Genomic DNA, 11,849 nt, shown 5'->3' with positions numbered 1-11,849 from the left:
CCCACACGCCGCGCGGCCTGGCCAAAAATAAATAAAATGTTTAAAAAAGAAAGGAAATAAAATTATTTCAAAGAAAGTGTTCATGTGGTGATAGGAAGGAACAGGAAAATTGGAGCATCTCTGAAAACTAAAGAACAATCTGGAAAGATTTGATGAAAAGATGGAGGAGCGCCTTAGCAATTATCACATTAGTTAAGGAAAGGTCAAAGAAGATATAGCCTTAACTCAAACGCAACAAACCCACAGTGCTTGAGCATGAGTCCTACAAACAGACTTTAGTTTACCTTTGTTCACCTCTGTTTCTTCCAGAATACCATGATAAATAGAGCAAAATTGTGATTGTAGAGAAATGTTTGTAATTTCATGGGAACAATCTGTTTTCAAACATCCCAAACTATCCCAAATATAGCAATAGTTTTATGTAAATGGTGCTTGCAATTATAAACCTTTCTTCCTTGGCCATAAAATATGCCTGGCAGAATCTCAACTACCCAGACCTTTTCTGGATTAGATTTTCTCTATGTAGCCGGGAACAAAAACTGTTTTTCATTTTGAGATATTCTATAATTCTTAATTCTCCCAGACTCAGGCTGGTTTTCTCTCTAATGGGTTTCACTTAGAAAAATTGTTCATCTTTACAGACTTGGGATGTAAAACATGTAGCCTGTGCCTCAGAAACGACCAATGGGGATTTTTGCAAAGAGGAGACTAGGGTAGATTTTTCCTCTCTGCAAAAATTCTCCCCTCAACGTGAGGTTCAAAGCCCATTATTTACTACTGTTTGCCTGTCAGTTGTTAATGCTTCCCGACTCCCATTTATCCAGTGTCTGGTCTCGGGAAGACAGATAAAGGCGAGAATGTGACCCAGGCTCAGGGAAGGGAAAGCATCTGCTTGAACACGTAATAGGTGTCAGGCACCTCATACTGTATGATCTAGTCGTTGCTGACAAACCTGTGATGGAAAGCGTTATCATTCCCGTTTTATTGGTAAGGAAAACTGAAACCTGAAAGAAGAATTAAGTAGATTGTTCGATGTCATTTAGCCCAGGAGTGGCAATGTCTGCCTCAGAGCATGCATCTTTCAATTCATCTTTCATTCATTTCATTCAATTCATTCATCTTTCACTTGGCTCTTCCTACTGGAGGAATGCAAATAGAATGTAGGAGCCATCACTTATTTTTTATTATGATTTTTTTAAATTTTATTGAAGTATAGTTGATTTACAATGTTGTGTTAATTTCTTCTGTATGGCAAAGTGACTCAGTTATACATATATATATATATATATATATATATATATATATATATATATATATATATATATTCTTTTCCACTATGGTTTGTCACAGGATATTAAATATAGTTCCCTGTGCTATACAGTAGGACCTTGTTGTTTATCCATTCTATATATAATGGTTTGCCTCTGCTAACCCCAAACTCCCAATCCTTCCCTCCCCCAACCCCCTCCCCCTTGGCTACCACAAGTCTGTTCTTATATCTGAGTCTGTTTCTGTTTTCATAGATGTGTTCCTTTGTCGTATTTAAGATTCCACATATAAGTGATACCATATGATATTTGTCTTTCTCTTTCTGACTTACATCACTTAATATGATAATCTCTAGGTCCATTCATGTTGCTGCAAATGGGAGCCACTATTTAGAAGTTCAGGCTCAACTTCCAGTCTGTTGAAAAATCATGATTTACACTCAGCAATCTTTGTAGAAAAATAAAAATAGTAGTGAAAGCTTTTCTGGGAGCCTTCCATGAGACTATCTGAACTTGCATCTGGCCAGAGCCGGGGACCTGTCGCCCATCTCCCAGCAGTTCAGGAAAGGGCTGAGATGGAGTCAGGCAGAAAAGACTGGCCACAGTGGTCCACGAAGGAGGTCAGTGTGGCCACAGATTAGGATGCGCCTGGTGGCTTTCAGTGGTAACACCTCCTAGGAGTGGGTACAAAAGATTCTGGGAGTGGCAGCTTCATTGACAATCTTCACTGAATTTTTTAGTAAAGGTGGTAAAGCAAACAAGCAAAGGGTCAGTGGTTAGTGGAAATGAGATATCTGGGGAATCTTCAAGGGAACTGAGATCCCAGGCTTTGAAGTGAGAGAGACCTGGTTTCAAATTCCAGCTCCACAGTTGGCCAAATGGGTGACTTAGGGGGAAGTGAAGTCATTCTTTAGTGCCTCAGTTTCTTCCCATGTGAAATGGAGCTAATGCTGTCTCCCTAAAAGTGTGGGTATGGGTATTGGTGATAATATTTGTAACGCATCCAGCCTAGTGTTCGGCATATAATAGACATTAATAGATGATAGTATGATCTTGATGATGAAGTTATAAAGTGGACAGGTGTTTAGACTCACTTTTCTATTTTAGTCAACCACTGAAACCTCAATAACTATTGGGATCTCCTATAGCCTTAAAGGATTAGGAAAATGAACCTCACTGAGGTTCTCGTTAAACACAGAAACCTGGCAGGGCTGGGGGAGCACGCAGAAGGGCAAAGTAAATGTAAGCCACTGTGCTGGGTGCTAAAAGGGGGGATCAAAGGCAGAGAGAAACAGATCCTGCTGTCTGACCTCCCTTCCCACGTGAGAGGAGGAAGGAGGGATTGGAAGGGGTGCGTTCTGGATTCAGGCCAAGGAGGGGTTTTCAGGAACCGAGACTGGGAAAGTGAGCCAGCTGGGCAGGCCTGTGAAGTCTGAGTTGGGTGAGGAGTAGCAGATGGTGGCCCCGAGCCAGGAGAGCGAAGAACCAAGGCATACGGTTGTCTGAACCCTGAAGGGCCACAGGAGCAGCTAGGGGGGTGGCCCCAGAGGAGAAGGAGGAAGAGGGTTCGGGGCACAAAGCCTGGGGAAATTCCCTGAGGAAAGGGGACCTGTCATGCGCAGGGCTGAGCCCTCATAAAGCTTCCAAGTAAATGGAGGAGAGAGGGAAGGGAAGCATTCTGGGTGCAAAGGTCTCTTCAGGTCAGTTTGAGTTGTAACCAGAGTGAAGGGACCGGCTTCTAGCTGCAGGTTGACCTGGCTCTCTGGAGATGAGCTGAACAGTCATTTATTGAGGGTGCTGGTGAAGTGAGGAATGGGAGAAGCAGAGGTGAATCATGTTCCTGAGGAGAAAGGCGGGTGCTTCAAGGGGTGCCATGGAATAAGGGATGCACAGTATTCACTGTTGAGAAAAAGGCAAAATATGTTTCTCACTCGATTGAGGTGAAATAGCCAAAGCTCTATTCTAGGATGGGACAGGTGGGTCTTTATTCTGATATTGATGGAGACCATGGCCTGAGCCAGGAATTCACAGGGGCCCCACGTGACAGGAAAGGAAAGTGGCTTTGGAGATGGCAAGTCTTTCAACAAGGGGTGATGAAAACCATCTGTGTTTGGATTTTCTCTCACTCAGAAGACAGTTGTGTATTGCATCAAAAGGCCTGACTGTCTAAGAACTGTGGTAGGTCCCCAGAGAGAGAAGGAGCCTGAGGTCTCCGGGTGCAGTCCTTGGTCTGGACCCAGGAATCACAGCTGGCTACAACCCTCACAGTGTAGCCTGAACTTGCCCTTGACCGACTTTAGCATCTTATGAAACTCGAAGGCTTGAAAGGCTGACTCTCATGGCCTAATAGTATAGCACCGTGGTTAGGAGAGAGAGCTCAGGAATCTGGCTGTCTCGGTTCAGAATCTTGGCCCTCCATTGTACAGCTATGTGACTTCAGGCCGGTAACTTATCCTCTGCCTTTGAATTTCTTAATTTGTAAAGTGGGGAGAGTTTACCTTTTGAAACAGTTGTTAAGTATTAACTTGCCTGTGAAGGGCTTGGCACAGTGCCTGGAGCCTAGTAAACGTTCAATACATGTTACATATCATCATCATTACTATTCCTTAATTATTACCCAAGGACCTTCCATTACTCTTAACCTCAGCACATGGAAATCAGATTGAACGCGAAAGAGTCTATCCTTGAGCTAATACCCTGAACCCAGCAGCTCTGTTCGTGTTAGAAGGAACTAGGTATCATATCCAGCTGGAGCCAAGTGACTCCAGGGTTGGGGGGATACAAAAGGGCTGCTGGAGAAGTTGCCTAGCTTCCTAACATCAAGCCAGTTGTTGGGGGGGAAACATAAGATAGCAAAAATTAAACTGGACCAAAAGCAGATAACGTGTATCTGTCACCCACCTGAGTCGTGAAAAGTCAATAGGTTTTTTTTTTTTTTTTTTTAATTTTTTATTTATTTATTTATTTATTTTTAATTTATGGCTATGTTGGGTCTTCGTTTCTGTGCGAGGGCTTTCTCTAGTTGTGGCAAGTGGGAGCCACTCTTCATCGCTGTGCGCGGGCCTCTCACTATCGCGGCCTCTCTTGTTGCGGAACACAGGCTCCAGACACGCAGGCTCAGTAATTGTGGCTCACGGGCCCAGCTGCTCCGCGGCATGTGGGATCTTCCCAGACCAGGGCTCGAACTCGCGTCCCCTGCATTAGCAGGCAGATTCTCAACCACTGCGCCACCAGGGAAGCCCAATAGGTTTTTTTTGTTTTTGTTTTTTCTATTTATTTATTTTATTTATTTATTTATTTATTTATTTGGCTGTGTTGGGTCTTCGTTGCTGCACACGGGCTTTCTCTAGTTGCGGCGAGCGGGGCCACTCCTCATTGCGGTGCACGGGCTTCTCATCATGGTGACTTCTCTTGTTGTGGAGCACGGGCTCTAGGCGCGCAGGCTTCAGTAGTTGCAGCACGCGGGCTCAGTAGTTGTGGCTCACGGGCTCTAGAGCGCAGACTCAGCAGCCGTGGCGCACGAGCTTAGTTGCTCCATGGCATGTGGGATCTTCCTGGACCAGGGCTCGAACCCATGTCCTCTGCATTGGCAGGCGGATTCTTAACCACTGCGCCACCAGGGAAGCCCCTCAATAGAAGTTTGTATGAGCAATAACCACCTATTGAACACACTCTTTTAGTGGTGGAGCTCCATGTGGGTTCTTTGTCCAAAAATATTCATTTCTTGATTTGATAGTGGAGTAGCGTGTATGCTCTTCATTAAGAGCAGTTAAGCGCAGTGCAAAATTCAGAGCAGCTAATAAATACAGCCAAGTCACCCACGTATGAGGAATGTGCATTGACCATAAACTGGGGGCCAATGTGTTTTGGCAGGTGAACAGATGTCTGAAGGTGTCAAAGTTTTATTGAACTGAAGGATGAATTGGTTAAGGAGTTAGAGAGTATGTGGTATCATCCAATGAACTGCTGGGAGTCCCTGGGAGTCCTCAGATCCCTGGGGGATGGAGCAACGGGCGAGGGTCTTGACAGTGGAGGAGATATTATTTAGGACTGCCATGGTTCTTAGAAGATTCAGCTCTGCTTAAGTTTGGAGGTGGTGATGATGTGTCCCAAGAAGCCCATAAGAAAAGGGTCAGACTCGTGTGGTTATGATATGGTTACAACTCCCAGAGGCAGGTCAAAGAAGATTAGAGTAGGGTGTGAGTTGGCACATGCCTCAGGCAAGCACCTTAATATCAGGAAGCAGGATATTATAGTGGTTTAGACCAGGGGTTTGGTTTTAGACAGACCTGGGTTTGATTTCAGTGTTGTGTTTTACCAGATATGTGAGTTTGGGCAATTTACTCAAATTCTCTAAAGCCTCAGTTTCCTCATCTGTAATAACAGTACAGATAATAATAGTACCTTTCACATAGGATTGTTATGAGAATTAAATGAGATTAAATGTTGTAAGCACTCAATAAATGTTGGCTGCCATCATTATTATTAGCGAAATGATCACTATCTAGTGATGTATCTAGAGCAGAGCCTCTCAAACTTTAACAGGTCCAGAGCCTTGCTACTCAAAGTGTGGACGTTAGCACAGCAGTACCGACATCAACCAGAATCTTACAAGAAACGCAGAATCTCTGGCCTCACTCAGAACTAGTCAAGCACAATCTGCATTTTAACAAGATCCTCAGCTGATTTACATGCCCATTACAGTTTGAGAAGCTCTGGTCTGGAAGAGGTCAGAAGTTGTTCATTAAATCTGTAATACAGGTGAGGCGTGGCCAAGACTAAAATGTGAATATCAAGAGTGAATCTGGGGACTTCCCTGGTGGCGCAGTGGTTGGGAGTCCACCTGCCGATGCAGGGGACACTGGTTCGAGCCCTGCTCCAGGAAGATCTCACATGCCGTGGAGCAACTTAAGCCCTTGTGCCACAACTACTGAGCCCGCGTGCCTAGAGCCCATGCTCCACAACAAGAGAAGCCACCGCAATGAGAAGCCCATGCACCGCAATGAAGAGTAGCCCCCGCTCGCCGCAACTAGAGAAAGCCCGCGTGCAGCAACAAAGACCCAACGCAGCCAAAAATAAATAAATTAATAATTAATTTTAAAAAATGATTCATATATATGTATGGATACATTTTTTAAAAAAGGAGTGAATCTGGGAAGCAGGTATTTATACCTTCCGTTCCTAACGACACTCATTCATGGATGTTTATCTTCCAAACTCCCTGCTTGACTCCTGCAACACACACACACAAAACAGGGCTAGATAGAGCTGGCATCTATATACAGTTGAACTTTGAACAACATGGCTTTGAACTGCACAGGTCCACTTACATGCGGATTTTTTTTCAATAGGAAATATTGCCACAGTACACGATCTGTGGCTGGTTGAATCCTCGGATGTGGAACCGCAGATAGGGACGGCCAAGTGTAAATTATATGCAGATTTGGGAATACACGGAGGGTTGGTGCCCTTGACTCCCCATGTTATTCAAGGGTCAACTGTACTGGGAATCTCCCAGAGAGGGGATTTGCATGTATGTTGAGAACGTCAAGGGCCAGATAATCATTTCATGGTGTCTTCTTGGAGGAGAGGGCATTTGAATTTGGCAGTGGAGGATAGTTGGTATTTCATTAAGTACAGCCAGGAGAAAAGGACATTCCTGAGAGAGGAAAGGCAAAGGCAAGAGGCAGGGAAATTCAGGGCAGTTCCATGGACTCCTAAGTAATTAAGCTTGATCCAAATAGAGAGTGGGTGATGAGAATGAGAACAGTTGTTGGTGAGATTGGAAAGATATGTGAAATCCAGGTCATGGAGGGCCTTAATGCCTGTCCAGGATTTTGGATTTTATTCTGAAGGCTGGTGGCAGCCACTGAAGGTGTTTATTGTACATGTCTCTGCATTCTCCTTGCCCAGAAAGTCCAGCTCCTGAGGAAGAGGGACCCACTGGAGGTGGCCCCAGAGTCTTCAGTGCTGGAGTTCTTGTCCTTCAGGATGAGCTGAAGGCAGAGCTTGAGACCGTGAAGACTTTTAGTGAAATCACTATTAGGTTAGTTCTACAAATGGCCCTAGATTGCTGACTTGGTCATATTATGGACAGTGCTAGTTGCCTGGTCATTCAAGGTCAGCATTTGGTTCACCTGTACGTGTATCATTTGGGTACGATGCACTGCCATGTCTCTGCCCTTCTGAATGAAGTCTGTTGGCACAGGTTAGATATACCCATCCAGACTGAAATTGAATCTCTAAAGACTCCATTTGGGGAGGTGATTCTTTGAAGAACCGCTTAATCTGCCTAATATATAATCCACATTAGAGATGAGCAAATTTAACATTACTCCAAAGTGAGATGTCAAGGAACTATTTCCACATACTAGAAAGGGTGAGAAGGGACTGGGAAGACCTCGAACTCTCTCTCTCATTAGAGGGATGGGGCGGGCACCAAGAACTGGCCTGTGTAATATAGACCTATGGCATAATCTCTCAAAACCCATTTCAGATCATGTCTGTTTTCCCTATCCATGTGAAGGGCAGGCAGGATAGAATTGAAGCTTTAATAAAATCAAAATGACTTACAGCTACCATTTTCTCCCTGGCTCTGTGGCCTCTCAGAGAAAATAAATCAGTAGGTCTAGTCCAACTTATTCTTCACCAAGCCCTGCTAGTCGTTTCCTAATATCTCATATTGTCTTGTTTGTTGTTAAGAGATTGTTGGATTCATCCCAGCATCTTTTCAGATAATGATGTTAATGATCTATAATTACCAGAAGTCATCTTCTCTTCCTTTTGGAGAGATGGGCAGGCCATTTCCTACTTTTAATTCTTGGGCATTAAATTCTATCCTATAGGATGATATCAGACTTAATAGCTGGTGAGTTTCAATAATAATTGCTAATTCCTAAAATACCATGAGGTAAATGTCAAAAAGTTTCATGCATATTTATGTATCTTTTAATCTTTTATTTGAGTAGTTCTACTTTTTATGTTCTTGTTGTGGGTTCTGGAATTATAGGGCAACTTTTTCTCTATCACTTAATATGAAGTTCACCAAGCAAGACCCTCCCACATAAACATACACCAATAACCTCAGGTTTCCCCCCACCTTCTGTGCCTCAATGTATAGGGTTGTATAGCTTAATGAATCAAGCTGCCCACCCTACCCCCCCATGACTGCCACTCCCAGGATACCATTTATGTATGGGATGCATAAATGAGCCTCTGCTCCATCCCTTTAATCTATATGCAAAATATAAAGTGTGTGCTTATGTCCATTGTTTGGGGGATACCTTTGGTAGTTTGCACCAGATTCTTAAAGGATCTGTTTACTATAGCCACACTAAGAGCCACTATAAAGAACATGCAACCTCTGCTACTTCAACCCAAGCTTTATTATCATCCTAACTTACATTTGGAAATGGAGATGGTCAGAAGGAATGCATCCTAGTATTTGCCCTAAATGACTGAAAACTCAATTGCACAAATCTCAGGATCCTTCAGTGTATAAGCCCAGAAGTGTGATTCCAGGTCCCAAAACATACCCTTTTTCTATTTCACTCTCTTGTTTCAAGTTGTGGTGCCCAGAATATTTCTTCCTAAGTATCACTAACTTATCCTCTTTTTCTTCTTCAGAAACCATATTCCTTTTCTTTAGTAATTCTCTGCACATAGCAAATTCCTTTTCTCTGTAGTCATTCTTTATTTACCCCCTGATGGCAATTTGGAATGACTTTCTACATTTTCAGACTAATAGAACTGGCATGGGTCCAACGGTAGACTACCACCTGTCAGTAGAAATTTCTTTTGTTCTTTGGTTTTTATTTGCACATCGTGGTGGTGGGCCGTGTCCAGTGGTTCTAAACCCTCAGCACACTTTGGAATCACCTAAAGAGCTTGGAAAACCACGAAAGCCTGGGCTCAACTCCAAAGGATTTTAACTCACTTGGTCTGAGATGGGGCCTGGGTGTTGACACTTTAAAAGCGAATTTGCAGCAATGTAGGTGATGCTATAGTACTTTATATTTTTGCTTATAATGACAGCTACCAATTCTTTTTCACTTAAGTTGGGAAATTTCATTTAATGGCAGCTGAAGGGCCATTTTCAACTGGAAAAATTTATTTATATCTGTGGTAAACTTTATCTTGATAAAAATTTGCACTAGTATTTTACCACCAGATGGAAAAACAGATGAGCATCATTTAAAAATTAATGTATTTGGGCTTCCCTGGTGGCGCAGTGGTTGAGAATCTGCCTGCCAATGCAGGGGACACGGGTTCGAGCCCTGGTCTGGGAAGATCCCACATGCCACGGAGCAACTAGGCCCGTGAGCCACAACTACTGAGCCTGCGCGTCTGGAGCCTGTGCTCCGCAACAAGAGAGGCCGCGATAGTGAGAGGCCCGCGCACCGCGATGAAGAGTGGCCCCCGCTTGCCACAACTAGAGAAGGCCCTCGCACAGAAAAAACGAAGACCCAACACAGCCAAAAATAATAAATAATTAATTTTTTAAAAAAATTAATGTATTTAAAATAAAGTACAGAGAAAAACATGTTTATATTATATCAGGCTTTGTTTTGAATGAATCTTTTTCTCCAATCCTTACTGTAAAGATCTTGTGCTATAACTTTTAAAGCCATACAAATAAGAGTGCTAAACTGTGGACTTAAAAGTAGGTGTATAAATATTCTTAAGCGGTATTACTTGGAAAATAAAATATAACAACCACATAAAATAAACCAATATCATATTTTCTTTACCTGTTAAATATTGAGAGACATTTACCTTTTTAAAGTAAACTTTAAAATCATGGAAAAAAATAAAAGAAAAGCAAATTTGCCAGGTGATTCCAATGTGTGACCAGGGTTGAGAGCCACTGGTCTTCTCCAGCAGGAACTCATCCAGCCGGGAGTGTTAGGGCCTTTTAAAGGATGCTGCGGGACCTGGCTGAAGTTTTGGCTTCCCCAGTGGGGGTAACCACTTCTTTTCTCTCCCCAGATGGTACTCCTGGCCCGGTGCGAGGGGCACTGCAGCCAGGCGTCACGCTCCGAGCCCTTGGTCTCCTTCAGCACTGTCCTCAAGCAGCCCTTCCGTTCCTCCTGTCACTGCTGCCGGCCCCAGACGTCCAAGCTGAAGGCACTGCGGCTGCGCTGCTCTGGGGGCATGCGACTCACGGCCACCTACCGGTACATCCTCTCCTGTCACTGCGAGGAGTGCAGCTCCTGAGGCCTGCTGTTGAGTGGCTTCTGGATGGGACAGTCCCTCCCCCTCGCTGAAGCAGTTCAACCAGCCAGGGAAGGACTGGCAAGGGAAGAGTTAAGGCAAAAAAAAAAAAAAAAAAAAAAAAAAATATATATATATATATATATATATATATATATATATATATATATGTATGTAGCAATTCCCACGGGATTCTGCGTATTCTAGTAATAAAGACTCTACATGCTTGTTGACAGAGATACTCTGGGAACTTGTTTTCCATTCCCATCTCCTTTCCCTGGTACAATTTCTTTTGGTTCCTTTTCAGATTCAGGCAATTTCCCCCTTGGCGCTGAATGCTGTTTGGGTTTCCAACAATTCAGCATTAGTGGGAAAAGTAGGCCCCCATGCAAGAGTGGGTCAGGCTGTCACTGTTTGGTGCAGATTAGGGAAGCATTTGCTTTCGAAAGCAGGAAAGCCCAATTCTTTCTGGGACATCCTCTGGCTTTTTTTTTTTTTTTTTTTTAATCTTGTCATTTGGTCTAAGGTTGCCATTGTTGCTAAAGGTTACCAATTTCAAATTCCAGGCACCAAGCATGTGGATATGTTTAGCCAGGTTCATTCGCAGCCAGCTAACTGACATTAAAATCACTAACAAACAGATTCTCCTATGTGATGCTGGAACTCCTGATAGCCATCATTATTATTCAGAAATGACTTTGGGGAAGTAAAAGTGGCTTAAAGAATTTGTCATCTTGAGGCTCTCTCAGATAAATTATGTTAACATGTTGTAAGGGAGCAGACTTTTAAAGACCTGCACAAATACGGATCCTGCACTGACTTTGAAAAAGGCATATATGTACTAGTGGCATGGAGAATGCTCTATACTCGTGCATGCAAATTAGACAACCAAGTACGAATCTATTTGTGGGTGTGCTATAGCTTTAGCCATGTCGTGGGCATCATTCTCTAATATCCACTTGTCCGTGGGAAGCTTGCTGCCGAAAATGGTGGCCTGGCTCGTCTTCTGAACATTTGATTCAAATATATTTTGGTCCTTGAGGCTCAAAATTTGAGTTATTCCCATGTTTTGAAATAAAAAGAGAGTATCTTCAAAATTTTGACGGTGTAAGGATTGTTTTTTCCTACTCAACATCCTACTAGAGCGCATCCCCTATGGTGTGTGTGGGGGGGGATCCAGAAATAGAAGGAGATCGGGTTTCAGAATGCACGGTGGAGGCATTTTTTTGAAATCAATGTACTAGGGTGGGGGGGGGCTTATGAAATGTGGCCTTTAGTCTCAGAATTCAGCTTGCTGAATGAGCACAAAATCTGATGCATTCTGGCTCCCTTAGCCACTATTCTCAGAAGAAAATAAGTATCCATAAA

The 11,849-nt window shown here is 43.3% G+C and overlaps 1 protein-coding gene across 2 annotated transcripts in view; it reads left to right on the top strand.

The window, feature by feature from the left end:
- Positions 1-11,581, top strand: part of NDP (norrin cystine knot growth factor NDP) — a 30,130-nt gene extending 18,549 nt beyond the window's left edge. For both annotated transcript variants that reach the window (XM_082446701.1, XM_082446702.1), the window contains one exon: positions 10,257-11,581. In XM_082446701.1, the coding sequence (XP_082302827.1) occupies positions 10,257-10,484 (228 nt within the window). In that variant the 3' untranslated portion in view covers positions 10,485-11,581. The remainder of the gene's footprint in view (positions 1-10,256) is intronic.
- The last annotated feature ends 268 nt before the right edge of the window (positions 11,582-11,849 follow it).

Source organism: Balaenoptera physalus (assembly GCF_965194825.1).
Source record: "Balaenoptera physalus genome assembly, chromosome: X".
In the NCBI taxonomy this organism is placed as follows: Eukaryota; Metazoa; Chordata; class Mammalia; order Artiodactyla; family Balaenopteridae; genus Balaenoptera; species Balaenoptera physalus.
Note: the sequence above shows the minus strand (reverse complement) of the source record. Positions and strands in the feature narration are given on the sequence as shown.